This window comes from Medicago sativa, chromosome 1 (assembly GCF_051527215.1).
Source record: "Medicago sativa cultivar Bolivia chromosome 1, Bolivia_mono, whole genome shotgun sequence".
Taxonomy (NCBI): Eukaryota; Viridiplantae; Streptophyta; class Magnoliopsida; order Fabales; family Fabaceae; genus Medicago; species Medicago sativa.
The window spans coordinates 19,655,095-19,678,207 of record NC_140749.1 but is presented as its reverse complement, the minus strand read 5'-3'; the positions used below and the strand labels follow the sequence as shown (position 1 = coordinate 19,678,207).

Here is a 23,113-nt window from a genome sequence, read left to right as displayed (position 1 = left end):
TATGTTGGAGATTATTCACTAGGTTGGAATCAGACATGGATGAGGTAAAGTCATAACTTATAATCCCTTTGATCTTGTTCATGACTTGAGGGACGTTTTGAGAACTAATAGTAGGGAGAGAAATAAAAGAAGATGTCTCATGAGAACGACTCATATTTAGGATGAAAGACACGAGAATGAAAAAAGAACAAAGAAGATAGAGGTTATATAGGCCGTAATTCTAGTTTCAATACTTTCATAAAACCACCTCTAATAACACGTTATAGATGGACCCACCACTTTATGTGGGACCTGTTTAAAAGTGTTAGACCAACCCATATTGGTAATTTCTCATCCAGACATGCTTATAATTTCAGCAACTACTCTCAAAATTTACGATTTTTTCCCTATTTTCATCATGGTATCACGGTACATTTATACCTTTACTCCTTTCTATTGAATCACGCTACATCTATTCCTTTCTGTAGGTTTTTCCCTGTTTTAATTAATAAAACTACCTTGATGTGCTTTCTCTAATTTTATTCATTTCATGTGCCCCACTTTCAACCTTTTCTAAAGGGGTGGTGGTTTTTAAAACCACTTTTGATCTTTTCCTACTTTTCATCAAGGAGTCATGGTATATTTATACCTTTATTCCTTTATATTGAATCACGCTACATCTATTCCTTTATGAAAGTTTTTCCCTATTCTAATCACACTATCTTTATGTGCTTTATGAAATTTTATTCATTTCATGTGCCCCACTTTCAACCTTTTCTATGGGGGTGGTGGTTTTTAGAGCCACTTTTAATCTTTTCCCACATCTCATCAAGGAATCATGGTACATTTATACCTTTATTCCTTTCTATTTAATCACACTACATCTATTCCTTTCTGCAGTTCTAATCACGCTACCTCTATGTGCTTTCTCTAATTTTATTCATTTCATGTGCCCCACTTTCAACCTTTTCTAAGGGGGTGGTGGTTTTTAGATTCACTTTTGATCTTTTCCTACTTTTCATCAAGGAGTCATGGTATATTTATACCTTTATTCCTTTATATTGAATCACGCTACATCTATTCCTTTCTGAAAGTTTTTCCCTATTCTAATCACGCTATCTTTATGTGCTTTATGTAATTTTATTCAATTCATGTGCCCCACTTTCAACCTTTTCTATGGGGGTGGTGGTTTTTAGAGCCACTTTTAATCTTTTCCCACATCTAATCAAGGAATCATGGTACATTTATACCTTTATTCCTTTCTATTTAATCACACTACATCTATTCCTTTCTGCAGGTTTTTCCTGTTCTAATCACGCTATCTTTATGTGCTTTATGTAATTTTATTCATTTCATGTGCCCCACTTTCAACCTTTTCTATGGGGGTGGTGGTTTTTAGAGCCACTTTTAATCTTTTCCCACATCTCATCAAGGAATCATGGTACATTTATACCCTTATTCCTTTCTATTTAATCACACTACATCTATTCCTTTCTGCATGTTTTTCCTGTTCTAATCACGTTACCTCTATGTTCTTTCTCTAATTTTATTCATTTCATGTGCCCCACTTTCAACCTTTTCTAAAGGGGTGGTGGTTTTTAGAACCACTTTTGATCTTTTCCTACTTTTCATCAAGGAGTCATGGTATATTTATACCTTTATTCCTTTATATTGAATCACGCTACAACTATTCCTTTATGAAAGTTTTTCCCTATTTTAATCACGCTATCTTTATGTGCTTTATGTAATTTTATTCATTTCATGTGCCCCACATTCAACCTTTTCTATGGGGGTGGTGGTTTTTAGAGCCACTTTTAATCTTTTCCCACATCTCATCAAGGAATCATGGTACATTTATACCTTTATTCCTTTCTATTTAATCACACTACATCTATTCCTTTCTGCAGGTTTCTTGTTCTAATCACGCTACCTCTATGTGCTTTCTCTAATTTTAATCATTTCATGTGCCCCACTTTCAACCTTTTCTATGGGAGCTATGGTTTGTAGAGCCACTTTTAATCTTTTCCCACTTTTCATCACGGAATCACGATACAGTTATACCATTATTCTTTTCTATTGAACACGCTACATCTATTCCTTTCTGTAGGTTTTTCTTGTTCTAATCACGCTACCTTTATGTGCTTTCTCTAGTTTTATTCATTTTGTGTGACCCACTTTCAACCTTTTCGATGGGGGTTGTGGTTTTTTGTGCCACTGAATAATTAATTCTAGTTAATGAACTTTGTGGTTTATCAACTTGTTCTTATTTCTATTTGGTAAATGTTAAAGCTATCCTAATTTTTTTTAATTATCAATAATACATGGTGCCAATCTAATTGGGATTATTTAAATAATTGAGTTTTTTCATGTAAATTTTATTGAGAAAAAATCTTAATATGGTCATATATGTGTGTGTGTGTGTGTGTGTGTGTGTGTGTGTGTGTTGGTCAAAGTGTTGCTTACATATTGTGTGGTACGGTTGTTAAACTTTTGAAAGTAATTTAATAACAATTTTATAATTCTTTACATATTGTATGCTATTCTCTGTGTGTGGAAATATTTTCAAGTGATAAAAAAATATTTTTGTAATAGTATGAAAATTAATTAAAAAAAATTACTCTCTCCATTTCAATAATAAGTGACCCATTTGTACCTCTAAATGAAAGTGACCCATTTGTATAAGGGTACAAATTAACGCTTTCCATTTTAAATACAATGTTATTTACGTCTTTTTTTAATTGTAACCTCTAATAAATGCAAGTTTATCCCTATGTCAATATTATTCACTTATCAATTACGATAAAAATGAATACAAAAATACTTGATTAGGGTAATTTAGTAAAATATCATTATCTCTCTTTCATTTTTACACTTTTGTTATTACTTTTTTTAAATGTTAAAATAGGACATATACGACAAATGGAGTATATATATTTTAGAAGAGTGCTATCTTGACTCTCTTTTCAGCACCCACTCTACATCCACTATATTATTAGGTGAAACTTATGTAGGTCCCGTCACATTATGTATGAGCTATTTAAAAAGTGTTGGACCTACATTGGTAATTTCTCATGTACACGCGCATGTAGTTTTAGCAACTATTCTTAGAAGCTACGGTCGAGTCTCCCTTCTCGTCAGGAAATGACATCACATTACCTTTATTCCTTTCTAATACCCCACTCCTTTTCTCTTAGGGAGATGGTTTTTAGATCCACTTTCAACCTTTTCACTTTTCTCATCTTGAAATAACGTTATCTTTTTATAACTGCAAAATTAACTTAATTTCACTTTTATATTTACATAATTTTTTAACTTGTTTTTCAAGTAATCTAATGAAAATTCCTCAATTAATGTTATCAATGTTCTGTTAGAATTCATTGCCAAGGATATTTTTTTCTTAATATGCCAATTGGTTTGGTCAAAATATCAATCCCTCTAAATCAACAATTTACTAAGGCTCCATTAACATAGGAAGACTTTTACATATTGTTAATCTTGCTAGGCTTCAACATAGGTTCCATGCCTTTCATTTATTTTGGAGTTCCAATTTTCAATGACTCTTGCAAACATTCTCCGAATCCTAAATAATATTTCTTGCATGACTATCTTGGAAACATTCTCCAAATCCTGAATAATATTTCTAACAAACTATCAGCAAAAGTTGGTGATTTTACCATCAACTTCGAACGGTCCATTCCTAACTGTGTTCAAGTAGCCTTCCTAATCATCAAATAACTAGAAATTCAAGTTATGCTCCCCACTACTACTCAACCAAACAAGTTTATGTGGAAAGAAAATAGTAATGGAGATTTATGTTTCAAAGAAGCATATATATGTTCAGCACATATTGATCAGAAGCTCCATTAACCAAAATATGTATGGTCAACAAACAATCCTCCCTCCAAATCATTGCTAGCTTCGAAAATTAAGCAAGAAATCACATCTCATATATTCTTGCTTTGTCTTCCTTCTGTCTACAGCTTCTGCTTTTCCAATGAAGAAATCACATCTCATATATTCTTGCTTTGTCCATTTGCTTTGAAATTATGGACATAGTTAGCCAATCTCTTAAGTACTACTCTTCAATTCAGTTCCATTATTTCTAACCAAATTCTTAATATTTCTAACCCTCAATTCCAAGTGGCCATTCAAGCTTGTATCATCAACATTCTCAACACCATTTGGTTTGTGTGAAACCAATATAGATTCCTAAACAAGAAAATCTCATGGTCATCACAGGAAACAAAACTCAGAAGACTGCTTCCAGCAACATTATAGAATTTGTGATTCTCAAAGCCGTCAACATACAAATTCACCCTCATAAAGCTCCACTTATCAAAGAAGTTCTATGGAGTCCTCCAACGAGGCACTGGATGAAAGTTATTACTGATGGAGCTGTGGTTAGAAATCCTGCTAAGGCTGCTTATGGTGGAATTTTTAGAGACTGTACCAAAATAGTTTTTTTGTCAACCAAACATCATATAAGACACAAAAATTCAATATCATAAACGTTTGTCATGTGCTATTCGGCCTTATATTATGTTGTCCTGTATTGTATGTTCTATACAGTACTTAACTTTTCGCATATCAATCGCATCCTTAAAGTCTAAGGGAATTCCACGAGCAAGCATCCAACGAGACAGAAGTGAAGAAGAGAGAGATAATAGTTAGTTATTACAATCTTCTAATCATGTTTCCCTTTCTTCCTGCAATATAAAAAAGAATATTGTTCAATGTCCTTAGATACTCAAAATAAACAACATTTATAAATAAATTTATTAAAAGAGGAAACAAATTAACATAATAACTATGAATTATTCTAACTAATCAGTTATGTAACATTTTATGTGGAGTGAATATTTTGTACATATGAATATTACTAATAAAAAAATAACTATGTATGATAGTTCCTTTTAAAAAAATTGTGTTGATTCGAAATAGTTTTCCACAACAGATGAACTTGACGGACAATCTAGGATACAAGTTAAATCCTTAAAAGGGGTTATTAGTTGAGATATTTACGTGTAACGAGATTTAAGTTATAGATCGACGAAATGTGAAGGATTTTTTATTATGTAAAATGAAAAAAGGATACAAGGCGCAAATGTGTGAAATGAAAAAGTGTATTATTCAAGGGGTGAGATTCATACATTGTTATTTCAACATTTCGAGTATGAGTATTATCCTTTGAGAGTGGTTGATGTATTTCTAGTATGCGTAGTTTTATCGAATGGAAATGAACTCTTTTACATGGAGTTTGAGATTACATTGTATAGACAAATGAAATAGCTAACTATTACAATGCATGTACACCTTATATCTTCTATCCTCCAAGATAAACTTCTTTGCTAACATCCTTGATAATTTCTTTGTTATAATTTCTCTTGTAGCTTCTTTTTGAATGTGATTCTTTGGTGATTTTAGATGGATAACTATTCCTCTTGAAGAGTCTTGAGCAATCTTCGATCGGCTTTTTTTTAGAGCTTTCAGAAGAATTTGAACTTTTCGAGTGAGAGTAGCAGTTAACTTTGATGGTTATTGTAACTTCCTTAATATGTAGGTTTTCAAACTATTTCTTCGCTCCAAACATATAAATTGAATTTTTAGTGCAACAATATGATACTTAGAATACATAAGTTATTGTGATTTGACTACGAATATATATACCTTTGTCATTAAAACTTTCAAATTCTGGCCAAATTTCGCTATCTATGACTACAATAGTTTGATTTTTTTTTTTTTAAATGTTTTAGGAAGTCCCGTGACCTTGTGCTTTGTAGATAAAACTATAACACCCAAACATACTGAGCACAAAGACTCAGTAACATAGAATATAAAAGGTATTTTGATGTTCTCAGTCATGATTGGTGTACCAGGAATGGAGAAAAATCTTCTCAACAATTTGCTAAATAATATCTATTACTCCTATCATACATACAACCAAATCAACAATGATTTCTATAAACAATGGTCCATATTACCATATTCTATGTAATTTTATTATTCACTTTAACTGGACACTCTGGATTTTCATTATTACTCAGGTTTACCCTGCAATGTCTTACACTTTATATAAACAATCAAGATTTGCATTTCCACTGGATTTCCATTGTTGCCCAACTTTTCCTACAATCTCATATACTTAATCTAAACACTCATGATTTGCCTTTCCACTAGATTTTCATCATTGCGCAGGTTTGCCATGCAGTGTAATCTTTAACATAACTTCATAGTACTCTAATGACCGATTAGCATAATCAACTACCGTATCTACCTTACAATTATTAACATTAATTAATATACTACATACATGCTTAATTATGCATCTAGTAATAATAATGATTGATCAAGTTTATTCAAAAAAATAATGATTGATCAAGTGTATTTATGCAATGTTAAGAAAAAGGGTTAATAGGCCTTTACCCTCTGTAATATAGGCCACTTTTGGTTTTCCCCCCTGTAAATTTTTTTGTCAGATTTGGACCTTGTAAAAAAATTTTGTTTTAGAATACCCCCCTAGGCCAGCTGACTGTGCATTTTCACTGAGGTGGCGTGCTGCGTCACCTTTTCCTGATGACGTGGCACGCTGACTGTATAATTATTTTTATTTTTTTAATTAGATACACGTGGCATTTCTGATTTTTTTAACTAAAAAAATAATTGGAAAAAATAAAAAAAATACCGAAAAAATTTAAAAAAATTGGAAAAAATAATAAAAATGAAAACAAAAATCTGGAAAATTTTAAAAATAAAAAATAAAATCTGGAAAAATTAAAAAAATGAAAACATTATGGAAAAAATTAATAAATTTCGAAAAGTTCATATTTCCAGATTTTTTTCAATACCGGAAAAATGAAAAAAATTCATATTTTTTTTTCGGAAAGTGCTTGTCATTCAACCGTATAACATGATTTATATACCGGTGTCAATCAATATACATTGTATCCTGTTATTCGGACATGATTTTTATAAATATGATTAATCTTCAAATTTTTGAAAATGATCAATCTTCAAATTTTTGAAAAAAGATTAATCATATTTACAAAAACTAAATTTTCAAAAATAAAAAATAAAAAAAATATGAATTTTTGAAAAATTTTCGATAAGATAAACTTTTTTTTGAAAATGATCAATCTTGAAATTTTCAAAAAATTATTAAAAAAGATTAAAATAAAACTTCTTACTTTTGAAAAAAAAATATGAATTTTTTTCCATTTTTCCGTTATTGAAAAAATTCTGGATATATGATTTTTTTTCTAAATATATTAATTTTTAGAAAATTTTGATATATATTAATCTTTTCCGGATTTTATTTTTATTAATTTTTCCAGAATTTTTTCATTATTTTTCATTTTACCAGTTTTTTTATTTTTTTAATCATTTTTTATTTTTATTAATTTTTCAAAAAAATTTCATTATTTTTCATTTTATCAGATTATTTTATTTTTATTAATTTTTCCAGATTTTTAAAATAAAATTCCGTATTTTTTCAAAAAAAAAATTCAAAATTTTTTTATTTTTATTAATTTTTCTAGAATTTTTTAAGATTTTTTATTATTTTTATTAAAAAATACACACAAATGCCACGTGTAGCTAATTAAAAAATAAAAAATAAAAATAATTATACAGTCAGCGTGCCACGTCATCAGAAAAAGGTGACGCAGCATGCCACCTCAGGGAAAATGCACAGTCAGCTGGCCTAGGGGGTATTCTAAAACAAAAAAAATTTACAAGGACCAAATCTGACAAAAAAATTTTACAGGGGGAAAACCAAAAGTGGCTTATATTACAGGAGGTAAAGGCCTATTAACCCTAAAAAAAAAAAAAAAAGTGTATTTATGCATAATGATCAAATCCCAACATTTGATGTCACAATATAAGTTACTAACAACTACTCATTACAAGAGTAGGAATTTGAGATTTGAGCTAAGGTTATATGCCCCATTCTTGAAAGCTAGCTCAAAATTTGCCTCCTTCTACTTCTCTATTTTCACGATCAGAAGAAGGAAACAAAGGGTATTGGGTGTTTCTTCTATCCTTTTCCTTTTCTTTTGTTCAAAACTAATTGGAAAGTGAAAAGTTCCGCTCCCTCCATCTCACAATACCTGTCCTTTAAGGTTTGTGCATGATTATTAAGAAAATGATTAATTGTGTTGATTTCAATGGTAAAATTACTATCATTTACTAAAATACTGTTATTAATTGTAGTTAGTGGAGCAGTTAAGTTGGATAGAATTCAATAAATAAGGGTATAATAATGGAAAATAATAATAAATGTTGCATTGGTATTCTAAAGTGACAATTATTTTGAAAGAGTGAAAAATGTTAAATTGACAATTATTTTGAGACGGATGAAGTAAATGTGACGTATTACTTGAGAAGTGGCAATATCTAATGGATGCAAAATCTTTATATTTACAACAACAAAATATTTATTATTATGTTTGTGTTCAAAATTGCAGCAACTCGAACATGTAATCTTGAAGATGAAATGTGTTGGCTTGCCTTATTAATGAATGAAATGGTCAAGATTATAATATATGACCAATTGATACCATGTGAATTGTGATTATGGATTGCTTATATTTACGAATGGAATCATAAGAAATTTACGTGCACCAGTCGATTGATTTGATATTAACTGAAACTATTTAATGAGAGAACATAAGGTGATTCAATCGCCTACAACGTTGTATACGCGGTGTAACAAATACAAACCGTTGAATCAAAGAAATAAATGGCAACTTTGATCTAACGATCTTGTAGTTGCTACACTGTGTGTTGTCGTGTAGCTAGGGTTATCCAAATCCGAATGCAAGGCTTGTAAACGAAAGAAATAGAAAGTTTATGTATGTAGAGGTTAATTAAGTGTATTATTCATTTAGCAAGTACAATAGATCATAGGATTCTAACTTTTATTATATTTGTTTCCTTTTTCTACATAAGTACACTTCACATGAAGTTTTATTTATTGTAGTAGTATTATCATTATGAACCCACACGCTAGCTCAAGTTCTTGCTTAGTTCTCAGGTTCAGCATCAGTATAAGCATCATGGTTTTCGGCAGGCCAACCACCACCCCAACCTCCGCGGCCACCACCATAATAGGTGCTTTATCCATTATAATATATTTGTTGTTTTGAAATTGCATTCAAGATGTGATGATAAACCTTTATCTTTAGTGAACTCATTGAGTATTGTGTGTACATGTCATCCTGTGTGTGAAGTTATTTCATGGCCAAGAAATTCAGGAATTAGAAAGATATCAAGGAGATTTATACTTGTATTTTATAGATATTTGTAATCAGGAAAATATACAAAATGGATGTTCAAGGGATAATGTCTGGAAGTGTATAACTTTTTTAGAGCCTATTGGCATCACTAAATGAATCTGAATACTTTTCTTATAACGAATTCCTAATCTCTCATTGATCGGAGTTTGGAAATGCCATTGTTGTGAAATTGAAGTTAATGCAAACTCTTGAGACTCACTCCAGCTTGGAAATATAAATTTTGGTTCGGTTCGGTTCATAAGTTACGGAACGGTTAACCGAACCATAACTTTGGTTCAGTTCAGTTCGTTCCAACTCTTAAACGGTTTGGTTCAGTTATTCCGAACCATTTCAACACTTCAGTTCGGTTTGGTTCGGTTAATATGGTTAACCGAGATATTAATGCATACTCATTGTCATTCATCATGTAAAAATTCAAAGTTTATTTAGAGATAGAAAACCATAATAGGTGCTTTATTTTTAAAACTTAGTATAATTTTACCAAGTTTATTTTTTTTTTATGAAAAAAACTTAGTAAAATTATGCTAAATAAATAGTAATGATGGAAATTAAAATTATACAAGATGTACAAAATTAGAATTACCATCTTTGTTGTCCAAGTCTTTGGGTGCAGACTCTGCACAAATGAGAAGGATGGAAGCCAACAACATGGCTAGAAAAAGTAACCCCTTGGAATTCATTTTCAAAAAGAACTCACTTTGAAACTTTTGTGTATCAATATAAGTATATGATGGATGAAAATGAAGTGGCTGAATGTTGGGTATTTATAGGAAAAAGGGGAAGCAGAAAAATAATAAGTGCATTAAATTATTTTGTTCTTATCTTTTTTCCCAAGTTACTATTATTAGTAAGTGGTTCGGCAACATTCAGATTGTGTGAAAAGAACTCATCATATTAGATATATAACAACCTGGTCTTGTACATGATCTTTAATTGGTAGCACTGGAATTGAGAACCATGCATGTCCACCTCTCATATGCAAGTTTTGATGTACATATGATGACAAGAGATCCAATTAATGTACGTTACATGACTAGAAGGGTTAAGATCCTAATTGGTACGTATAAGACATAAATAACTATATCGTGAAATTTCTGAAACTAAGCTGGTCAATTATGTTCATTGTTACCCAATGAAACTTTTTAAAATACATCTTTGTTAATGAGTTGGTGGAGAGATTTTTCTTTATTTTCGTTAGTGATTTACCGCATAACGTTGGTTTTTTACATGATGAATGACAATGAGTATGCATTAATATCTCGGTTAACCATATTAACCGAACCAAACCGAACTGAAGTGTTGAAATGGTTCGGAATAACTGAACCAAACCGTTTAAGAGTTGGAACGAACTGAACTGAACCAAAGTTATGGTTCGGTTAACCGTTCCGTAACTTATGAACCGAACCGAACCAAAATTTATATTTCCAAGCTGGAGTGAGTCTCAAGAGTTTGCATTAACTTCAATTTCACAACAATGGCATTTCCAAACTCCGATCAATGAGAGATTAGGAATTCGTTATAAGAAAAGTATTCAGATTCATTTAGTGATGCCAATAGGCTCTAAAAAAGTTATACACTTCCAGACATTATCCCTTGAACATCCATTTTGTATATTTTCCTGATTACAAATATCTATAAAATACAAGTATAAATCTCCTTGATATCTTTCTAATTCCTGAATTTCTTGGCCATGAAATAACTTCACACACAGGATGACATGTACACACAATACTCAATGAGTTCACTAAAGATAAAGGTTTATCATCACATCTTGAATGCAATTTCAAAACAACAAATATATTATAATGGATAATAGTTACAATGTATTTAAACATGCATAAATGAATTTTCAATTTGAAGCCTGTAGTAATTTCACATTTTAACTGTGTTATTGTTTCATGATTCAAACGTTTTTCAATGATAATATAGCCAGAGTGAAAAAACAAGAAAGGAATACAGATGAGGTAAAGACATGCTTTCATTGCATACTTAGTGATATTCTAATCAATGACCTTAATATTTTTTATGTTTGTTTATCACAATTTGATTAGTTGTTATTTTGTTTTTTTATTTTTATTTTACCAATTATTCATGCACATATTCAATTCATTCTATGTGAAAACTAGCTGAATGAATTTCGACAACATAGGTTTAGAAGAAATTTAAGAAGAATTCGATGTCCTTAACAACTAGATGTATATTTTTGTGAAAAGGAATTAATTGAGTTGTAATGGTTCGGTTCGGTTCATAACAGTTAATTGCGGTTAACAGCAGTTTGGTTCAGTTAGTAAACTGTCTTTAAAATAATGGTTCGGTTAGATAACCAATGTAATGGTTTGGTTAATTTTAGTATGGTTCGATTCGGTTAACCGGTTAGGGTTGATTTTTGGTTATTTTTGCCCAACCCTAATTATCATGATTACGGATGGAACAAATATACATACGTACATTTGAATATCTAGAAATAAAATCCGATATGAACATTTGATCAATGTATATATGTATTTACGAACACTCATTATAATATTCAAATCAGTTCGAACTAGAGTATGGGTGGTTAGCCTCACATCTACTGAGAATGAACTAAATTAATGATATATGTGGTTTTGATCCTTTAGTCCATTCTTGCTTTCGTGCTCCATGATGTAGACGAGATAAATATGTTAGTTAGATACGACGGTGCAAAAATAACGATGTAGGAAACTTGCACTATTTTCAGGGGAAAATTGTTAGAATTTAAGTACAAGTGGTTAGTTTATTTTATAGCTTATATAAAACAGCTTACGTAAATAAATAAGTTTTTATGTATTATTCATAAACTTGTCAATGTAGTTTATGAAAAAATAGCTTATGAAGATACAATTTTCGATTGTGAGAACTTATGAATTAACATAAGAGTTTACTTATTTGCATAAGTTATTTTTTACAAGTTCAAAAATAAACCAATCCAAACGGACACATATAAGAGAACCGCCTCACTTTACCAATGCATTAAAGTTTTGGATGGAAATACTTAGACTTCTTGGTTGTCCTGGCCATATTTAGCTCATTGCTATTCCCATGCTTCTTCATCTAAAAAATTCTTCATTTTTTAAAATGTGAAAAATCTTAAAATTTTCAATTTTAAAAATTTCTGAAATATTTTTTGCTATGGATTTATTGTAAAAAATGAGATTTAGAGAAAATGTGAGGTATGAAATGAAGATTACTTGATCAATCTCTAATAAGAAAATGTGAGGTATGAAATGAAGATTACTTGATCAATCTCTAATATATTTTCTCTGTTTTAAAATAAATTTCGTTTTAGTAAAAATAAAATTCTAAAATAAGGATCGTTTTACTTTCCCAATGCAATATTAATTAATTTATTTCAATCTTAGCCATAAATTAATATTGTCTTCACAACTTTCACGTCATTACATCTTCTTTTTTTTAATGTGAGGTATGAAAACTCCCAAAAGAGTACAGACAGATAAAAAAAACACAAACAAATACAAAAATGAGCACAAGAAATACTCAAGCCAATCTAAAACGGAACAAAAAAAAAAAAAAATCCTTCTCCTTCAGAGTAAAATCAAAGAAAAAACTAAAACAATACTAAAATAATAGAACAACAACTAACCACCAAACGAAAACACCAGACCACGATTCTTGTGATTATTGTTAAAGTGCTAGATATCAAGAATGATTTTATCAAGAATGATAAAATTCAAGAATGGAAAATGCTAGATATCAAGAAAGGAAAATGCTAGATATCAAGAATGATTTTATCAAGAAAAATTCAAGAATGACATGACAGAATAATCACCATTAGATTTCAGTCCCACCACCCCATGATTTCCGCACCACCCCATGATTTCCGGTCAAGCTGAGATTTTATTGGCTAACATTAATTTCATCACAATTTCTTGATAAAATATTTTGCCATGTCATTCTTGAATTTTTCTTGATAAAATCTTTCTTGATATATAGCATTGCTCTTCTTTTATATATAGAAGGTTTAGAATAAATTGAATTTGCAATCATAATTCATAAAAGAAATATTGTTAGGGTTTGGACGCAACTAGGAAATGGATGAAGGTTCGATTGTCATTTGAAAGAAACGTGCACGAGGAAAACCTCGAATGTGGTATTGCATTTCAACCATGCCTTGCAGCAATGCCTTGATTTAGTTTCTATGATCCAACATCGGTCTGAAATTAGTAATTTTGTTTACAAAAGTCAAAAACTGCATGCAACCCAAAATTATAGCCCAACTTATAATCATTTGTTATAATTTTTTAGTGGATTTTGATTGCACCATATGGATTATGAACCCTATACAAATTTAAAAAAAAAAAAAAAATAGTGATTGCTTGAAAAGAGATTTGATCGAATCTAATGAGTAATTTTTACCTTGTTCCTATGTTTGTAGGCTTATGTGCAATGGATAAGCTCATTAACTACACTACCAATAAAATTTCTAATATATGTGAATTTTGCATTGAGGCTTATATCTTAATTTTCTCATCTAGTTCGTTTTCCTTTCTCAACTGCGTCGAAAAATTAATCATCTTTGTACATTAACAATCTAAGTTAAAATAACATTGCTCATCATTAGATTTGATTTGAAGTCAGTGAAATGGCACCGTGCTTGGAAGAAATATGTAAAAATGCAAAGAGATTTGCTTTTGTTGAAAACTTAAAAGAAGAGAAATGTGTTCTAATTAATTTTTGTCTATATACGTGTCTGACCTAATAGATTCTACTACCATTTGTAATGTTAAACACTTAAATTATTATCATATATTTATTATTATCATATATTTATATGCGATAGAAAAATACAATTGCTCTTTAGCACCTCAATTTCACTCCCTAAACGAAACTATTATGAGTATTATAAAAGTATTAGATTAGATAACTACATACATATTAAAAATATAAAATAAGTTGAAGTGATCAGAGTTAGTTCAACTCCCACCAAGAGTGCTTTTTTAAATATAAAATAGTATTAAAAATTAATAACCGGAGTCAACAAAAGTTGAAGTCAGAATTAGTAATCATCATTTTCATCACTTTTCAACACATAGCTTATTTTCTTATTCTTCTTCTTCGCCGAAACGCGCTTATTTTCAGCTTATCTTCATCTTCTTCATCATCTTCATCTTCATCTTCATATTCTCCACCAGTTGAAGTCATCCAGAGCAAGATTCGAAGTATGATCTTGAAGAAACCGAGACCTCCGATCAAGAAGTTCAACCAGTTTCTACATCCTTTGATGAAAGAAAATGTAACGCCCCGTTTTTTTAGCACCAAAAATTGTGTATGTTTTTTTTAACCAAAAAAAAGTGTTAAACCTTTTTAAACACAAGTTATAGACTTTTATTCACAAAATATATTAAAGATTCCTTTTCAAAATGAACGTTAAGAGTTATATAGCGCTTTGTATGACGACTGATCAATTTACAAGACTCACTTACATCCCTACGCAGAGGGAAAGTTTCCTAACAAAAGTATTAATTAAAAATTAAAAAGAATCCTAAAGCTGATCCTTAACTCTAAACTGTTATGACTTGGTTTGAGACCTACTGATGACCTCAAGCTTGACTTCCCAAACTGCTACTCCTCCAAAGTCTTTGTCACTCCCGCTTAATGATTCCCTATTTGGATGTGGGGCAAAGCCCGATCCACGAATTAATGTAGAGGGTCACGATCTAAAAACAACATAATTACAGAAATACAACATGCATTGCATGTAGGCATGGTAAATGGCTTTAAAATAAACATTCAACAAATAAACTATAACAATATGCACATTTAGCCTAAAAATGCAGACTCTACATGAGTGTGAAGCCTATCACAGGACATCACATGCAAATGATTCCGGAATTAATACCGCTCCGCAGAGGGTTGTGGCAACGCCACTAAGGAGATGAGTATCTACTCATCTATCAGACTCAATGATCCACTACGGGATAAGGTGGTTTCAAAACGCACCCCGTGCCACCTCTCCAGTGTGCACCTCGTGACTCCTCTCTGGTAGCCACATTTACTATGAAATGCATGAGCATACGATTCCCCTTATATGCTAATGCAACAACTTACATATCTCAAAAGCATATGTAATTTCAATAGAATTCTTGTTCATACATATATTCATAAACATCATGCATAACATCATAATTTCATCAAGCATTTCAATTAATTTGAAAGCAAAGCACATCAACATATCATGATCAAATTGATAGCATATCATCCCTAATTGGGCAAACATATTTACTCAAAATGTTTATTCACAAACAACACAGATATAAGCACATAAACCAACCACGCATTTAAGTAATTATAGTGTTTCAAGAAAGTGCCCTTACCTCGAATAGCTTTTCATCCAAATAAATAGTTGTTTCCCTTTTATTTCTTTTAGACGTCAAAAACCCTCAAGAACCCAATAGCATTCGCAAAGGTGATATTCCAAATTTTGTTCTCACACTAATAGCCCTCCAAGTAAAGGCCTTTATTTATTATCTTACTCATTTCCCCAACTCTCACTCTTCTCTTAAAGTTTACGACACCAACATTCAAGAGAAAGGATAAAGGAAACTAAAGAAGCATAGAGAGACGAACTGACTTGAGAGAGGGAGCAAGAGAAATAAAACATGACCCTTTTTTTATCCAAGGAGGACACGATTTTGAAGATTGAAGAATAAGACCAAGAATATGGTTTTCTTTTTCAAATATAAATTAACACTTCAAAATTACTCTTAAACAAGAAAACTTTTCTAACTTTATTCAAGATTACCTTATTCTAAACCAACCTTGAGTTATAATAATTCTTAACATTTTTGTTGTTAAACTTCTAAGAAAAATCGACGGAGTCTACTTTATTTTTACGTAACTTCCTGAATTTCGTCAAATACGTTAAAACTTTACGGGCGGTCCAAATTTATTAACAACGTCAAAAACATTAATTTACATTATTTTAAAATCAATTCAGATCATAATTCAATCATTTATTCATTATTATTTCTAAAGGACTAAAATACACATAATGAAACTATTACTTTCTAAAACGTTACCTTGAGAAAATAAATCTAGCCGGTAAAAACTTTCATTCTAAGGTTCTCATTCTAAAAATATTAGTATCTTTAGAGTCTAATAACTATTATTTTTAGTTACTAACTAACTCATTGATTTTAGACTAAAGGTAGTAACAAAGGTTTAATTTTAAGTTCTCCTTAAAATCACCAAAAGTAGTAAAAATATAATCATACTCCATAATCTATTTTCTCTCTAAAAATATATGTCTTTTCCAAAGTCCAAGAATTTACTAAATCAACTTAGCCTTTTTGTTTTAAGCTTACATAGTTGTACTTGTTAGTCATGGTTTTTAGACAGAATTAAATTATACCAAGTTTGTGTATGTAGTGTATGAAGGTGAGAAAAACACAAGAAGGGGGGTTGAATTGTGTTTTGAAAAATTCTTCGTTTCTCCTAAACTGAACACACTGGTCAGAAGCTTGGTGAAGCAGCTTCTGAAGTGATAATCAGAATCTGAACGCAGCGGAATAAAACAGAGAGAGAGAAGAAAGACACAAAGCAATTATCCTGGCTCCTTCCACAATCCGGAAGTAGTCCAGTCCCCCTTGCACTTCCAAGGAGATTTCCCTAGAATGTAATATCTGATTACAATTGCTCAAGCACACAGCAAGAGACTTCCTTTGCTCAAGCACACTTCGCAAGAGTCTTCCTATGCTCAAGAACACAATCAAGAGACTTCTATGCTCAAGCACAACTGCAAGAGACTTCTAAACAAACAAGATTACAGAGAAAAATGTTTGAGATTGAACACTTGATATACAATCAGAGGTGCTCACAATACAATTAGATACAGACTCTAAGACTTAAGAATTTCTAAGACTAGAACTTGAGAAACAGAAATTCTAAGTGAATGCAGAACAATTTCAGCAGAGGTTTGGCATTTGTAAAAATGTTGAGAGTCTTTCGTTCAACATTACCAAATCTCTAAGTCTTCACTCCTTTATATAGAGGTGTGAAAGAGACGTTGTGAAATTGCCAGCACATCAAAGAGTCGTTGTTGAAGCTTGATCTTTCATCAATAATCTTTTGCCTGATTTGGTTGTTGTCCTATGAAGAACCAATTTGAAATCCATTCCCATTGTGAAGGAACATCTTTGCAGGCATAGCTGTTATTCTGGAGTTGTTTTCTTGTCTTGTAGCGTGGACACAAAACAGAGTAGTGGAGAAGGTGGTTGTACAGTTCGTACAAAGTACAATGTCAACGCTTTTTGAAGATAAGCATCCAATGCCTTCAAATCTTTCACCAAAATGACCGTTGCAAATTTCCACTAGTCTTCTGTAATGTTTTCGAATCCAATAGACAGCTTTCGAAGTGTTGATCCTTGAATCTTCAGCTTGTGGTGATAATCAGCTTCTGATAAAGTCGCTTCTGATGACTTTCAGCTTCTGATGACTTTCAACTTCTGATGACTTTCAGCTTCTGATGACGTCATCATTCTTCAGGAGCACTTTTGTCTTCAGATGCACTTTTCTTCAGATACTTTCAAGCTTCCTTTTCTTGATTCCTTAGCTCTCTTTTTGTTCTTCAGAACCTTTATATGATGTAAATTTTTAACTATGGTCTTGTACACTTGAACAAATATTAGCTAGTCCGATTTACAATTTTTAATACCTTGTTATCATCAAAACTCTTTAAGGTTCATTGTTAAACACATTTTGTTCCAACAGTGTAGGGTGAAACTTATTTAATAATAAGTGAATTAAAGTAGTAGACAACAAAAAGAAAAGAGTGAAAATCAGAACCAAGTTACTACAAGTACAAAGGGAGTTAAGAACTTTAAACAAGTTGTTTCAAACAAATAAACGTAAAATGAGTTTCATAAATAAAGAAAAGAAAAGACAAGAATATGGTATGTTTTATTTTTACCCAAATAATGAGACATTAGTTAAGTTAAACAAAGGGGGTCATGTGATAATACTAGCTTAGATCAGAAAAGAGAGAAGAAACATTAGTTCCAAAATACTCTTGTAGCATCAAAGGCACAATTAAGGTTTCACTTCCAAAAATTAATCATGAAATTAAAATCTTTTTATTTAGAGATCATGAGGCATAACCATAAAATAAACAAGGAAAGAAATTGGAGGAGATTTCCTTTTCACTTATCACTATTACACGGTAACGGCAAACCAAAGAAAATTTTTCTTTTCTTCTTAAATAGATTTCCATCACTACAAATACAAAGCCAATAATTTATGATTGAGAAAATTTTAAACCCAACACACCCAAAACATATTATTGGTTCGGTCAAGAGAGGGAAAGGGAGAAGGGTTTGTGTTTTGTTACCTTATCTAATATCACTATAATCACAGGAGAAAGACCAAGCTTTCCTCTTCAAAAACCTTCTCCAAAAACGCTATGGATCTAAAGCCAAAATAAGGTTTCATTTATACTTTGTTCAATCACCAACTCTAAGTTATTGTTATTATTTGTATTTAATAGGATATCATACGTGTGAGGATTAAACATATATGTATGGTCATGGATGAAGGTTTTCTAATAATTTATTGAAAGTATAGAAGGGTCATAAAATTAAACATGCCAAGGGAAGTGAGAATGACCAAGAAGGGATAAGATCAAAAATGAAATATATGAAGCAATAATTTGAAAGCAAGAGGAATAAGAAACAAAAGTGAGCCAACCTTTGAGATTGATTGGCTTTGGTTTTTAGTATATATGTAGTGTATATGTTTATATAGGTGGAAAGGATTTCTTGTGTGTGTAGAAGATGGAAGAAATAATAATAACAAAGAAAGAAAGAAGAATGAAGTAATAAGAAGAAATAAGAGAGAAGAATGAAGAGAGAAGAACTAGAGAGAAGAACTAGAGAGAAGAGAGAAGTGTGTAACGAGAGAGAGAAGAAAAATGAGATATTTTTGGTTTGTAAACATACACTTATATAGACAAGTAAAAATTAAAATATATAATGTATGTGTGTGTGGTGTAACCGTGTGAGAAGAAGAGGATAAGACTAGAGGTAGATATTTTCTTTCTTAGCAAAGCAAATCATCATTAGACTTCACTAGTTACAATTGGTTCCTTAATTACTATAAGTTCTAACAATTTCCATTAACCAAAAACACTTAGTTACTTCTAAAAACTAATCATGATTATTCTTCCACTTTCATTTCTATAAACGTCACTTAATTTTAAACGCAATCGATCGCGGTTGACAGTTATACGTGATACCGATAAAAATGTCCAAAATCATATTTAGCGATAAAATAACTTTTTATCCAAGTATTCTAAACGACGTTTTCTGCTATGAAAATTTCCGACGGAGAAATTATTTTTACTGCATTAATCTATCATGAATAATTTTATGAGTCTATACAAAGAATTCCGCACAAAACGGAGTTAGTTTTAAAAATTAAGCGCGATCAAATTTCCGTTTGTGGAAGAGACTGAAAATTAAATTCTCGAGAAATTTTCTGAAAAATTTATCATGAGTCGTTATCGCGACAAAACTACAAAATATTCGAGTAGCGATAAAAATTCATCGTCAAAGATATTATTTATTTTTATTTGATCGTAAACTAAAATAAACGAGGTAGCATAATATTATATTATTAACATTTATTGTTTTTCAAAATTACGGGTCTTACAGAAAACAACTTCTGTAAGGCTTTTACTATTGGCAAATATCTGATTTACAATCATAAGTGCTACGATGAATTCACACTCAATGTCATGATGAACTCTATGTGTCGTTTAGGGTTTGTGGAAAATGTTGTGTCTTGTTTATCCTTGTTTGTGAAATCTGGTCTTGAAATTGATACGGTTTCGGTTACGACCCTTCTCAAGGGTTTTGCCATCAACAATCCTTCAGAAGGGTTTCAATTTGCCCATTTCTTGTCAATGAAGAATATCCCAGTTAGAATGAATGAGATTACTGTTGGCACATTGATTCATTGTTATTGTATTTACGATTTGTATGGTGTTCGTAAGGCTAGAAAGATCATTAAGGATATCGAAGAAGGGGTTCATGAAGGCATCCACGCCAATGTTATTATGTACGGAACCGTGATTCATGGTTTTTGTAAGATTGGTCGTATTGACAAAGCTATGAAGCTTTACTACAGGATGCTATCCCGTGGTTCCGAAGTGCCTAAAAATCAATTGCCATAGAAAGCGTTCTTAACAATTGAAGTGACTTCTAGCAAAGCATCACTACTCCATACGAAATCGGCCCGACACAATGCATATTTTTTGACTATATATATTACTTTCATCATCCTATGAGTTTCTCTCGCGCCATATTTGATTTATAAAATCCAAAATATTTTAACGTGTTTTGGAGGTTTTTATGTGGTTTTTATGCCCGTTCGGATTCTATAATCCAAACTGTATAAGGTGCGCAAGAAACTTATAGGTGGAAAAAGAAGGTATCTATTTTTTTTTATAGGGTGAAAGAAGAAGGTGTCTGTCTATTCTTCGTCTAATTTTAAAGTGGTGAATGATGTACTTATAATTTTTTTCCAATAATAATAGAACTTTACTAAATTTTTGTAATTATTTATAAAAAAATAATTTTGTTATATGAACAAAAAATAGAAAAATAATACATAAATGTAATAAGAGTTAAAATTAACAATCTCTTTGTATTTTTGACATATATAATATTTATTCACACATAAAATATGCAGACTGAAAGAGACTTATTTAATACATGAAGAATCAGATAAATGTGTACTCTTTGAAAGATATATTGGTGGTTCATGCATGTAGTTGGTGTTGTTGTGACTGAAACATATGACTTAAAAATTCATATTTAATACATGAAAAATGAGACAAATATGTATTTTTTGCAAGATATATTGGTGGCTCGTACATGTAGTTTGTGATGTTGTTTGTGATTAAAATACATTACGCCAAAGTCATGTTTAGTTCATGAGCATGCGAGAAAATTAATAATGTGTGATTTATCTAATATTCAAAATTATTTTTTAATTTAAAGTTAATTATATATTGATTTTATTTGTTATGTAAATTAACAAAACAATATTCACAAATGTTTGGTATGTTTCTTTTCTAATATATTCTGTTTGAAAATCAATTCAAGCAAGTTGTGTATCAACTCACAACATTAATTGAAAAATTACACAACAACATTAAATGTTGTAATGGTTGTTTTCTTTGTATGATTTAGGTTGATTAATTTTTATGTCAATCCATATCAACAAAAAGAGTAAATTTAAGTTGTTTACTTCCCCTAATTTTTACTCTTTTTTCAAACCTCTTTTCATGGTCAAGAGACTCAATGATTTCACTACCTAATTGCTTCATAGTCAAAATATTTTACTATGAATTTTATTAAAATTAAATAATATAAATTTGATTTTTTTTTAAGGAATATAAATTTGGTATTTTTTATGTCGATGGAGTCTCTAACACCGGGTACAATGGAGGTTTACTGGGACAAAGATAGTGAAGGAAAAAAAAACTTCCGTTGTGGAAAATGGAGACGGGGTTGAGGTATATTTTAGGTGGTCGAGTATTCTCTTCCTCGTTAACATCTCTAACCATGACGCACATATAAGACTTAAATAATTATCGTGAAATTTCTAAAGGGAAACTATTGTTAACCAATAAAACTTTTTAAAATACATCTTTGTTAATGAGCCGATGAGTGATTTTGCTTTGCTTCTGCTTGTGATTTAATGCATATCCATGGTTTTTACATGATGAATGACAATGAGCATGCATTATCATGATTACGGACAGACAAAAATACGTACATTAGAATTTCTAGAAATAAAATATGATATGAACGTACATTTGATCAATGTATATATGTATTTGTGAACACTCATTAGTATATTAATAATATATGATGGTTATGATCGTTTAATTTGTTCTTGCTTTGGCGCTCCATCTAATTCTAGAAATAAAATATGATATGAACGTACATTTGATCAATGTATATATGTATTTGTGAACACTCATTAGTATATTAATAATATACGATGGTTATGATCGTTTAATTTGTTCTTGCTTTGGCGCTCCATCTAATTCGCCAACACCTCATATCAGAGTCTAGTTCAGCTTGGTGAGGCGGTGGAAGTGAATCTACTTTATTGAATTTTTGTATTGAATGTGTTTTTGGCAGTGTAGTGGTCAAGACAAGAGATATATTTGGCTGGTTAGTTACGACAGAGCGAGATGTAGGAAACATGCAATATTTCAAGGGAAATTAAATTATTATTTTTTTGTGGTGGTCGGGGTTCGAACCCCAGACCTTGCATATATTATGCATTGTCCATACCAACTGAGCTAACCTCACAAGGACAAAGGAAAATTGTTTGAATTGAAGTATAAGTGGTTAGTCTTATATCAAGGATGAATGAGCTAAATGAAAGACATATAAGATAGGCTTGTTCGTTGTCTTGGCCATTTGGCTCATTGTTGTTTGCATACTTCCTCATTGAATAATTCATGAGAACCAAAAACACATTTACCTCAACTTTAATTGGGCAGTGATAATTTGGAGTTTTGGATTTTATTTGGAAAAGTCTTCGTTATGAAGGATATTAATTACATTCGAGTTGTGTTGATTTTTCATAAAATAGGATCAACAAAAATTTGAATGATTAATACAGTCTAAAAATATGGTTAAGTACATTTAAAAGATGGTTAATGATTCTTATAACAATGTGTCAAGATTTATTAACTATCTAGAGAACTCAATTAACTGTGAGGATGCTCCTGTGAGGCTCTACTAAGATTCCATGGGTGTCATTGCTTAGCTTCCTCTCAGAGTTTC

At 30.9% G+C, this 23,113-nt stretch overlaps 1 protein-coding gene across 1 annotated transcript in view; it reads right to left on the bottom strand.

The window, feature by feature from the left end:
* The window catches only part of LOC146953421 (uncharacterized), a 54,213-nt gene extending 44,187 nt beyond the window's left edge, over positions 1 to 10,026 (bottom strand). The window contains exon 1 of the mRNA XM_085709721.1: positions 9,856 to 10,026. Coding sequence (XP_085565847.1) covers positions 9,856 to 9,952 — 97 coding nt within the window. The 5' untranslated portion in view covers positions 9,953 to 10,026. The remainder of the gene's footprint in view (positions 1 to 9,855) is intronic.
* Between the last annotated feature and the right edge of the window lie 13,087 nt (positions 10,027 to 23,113).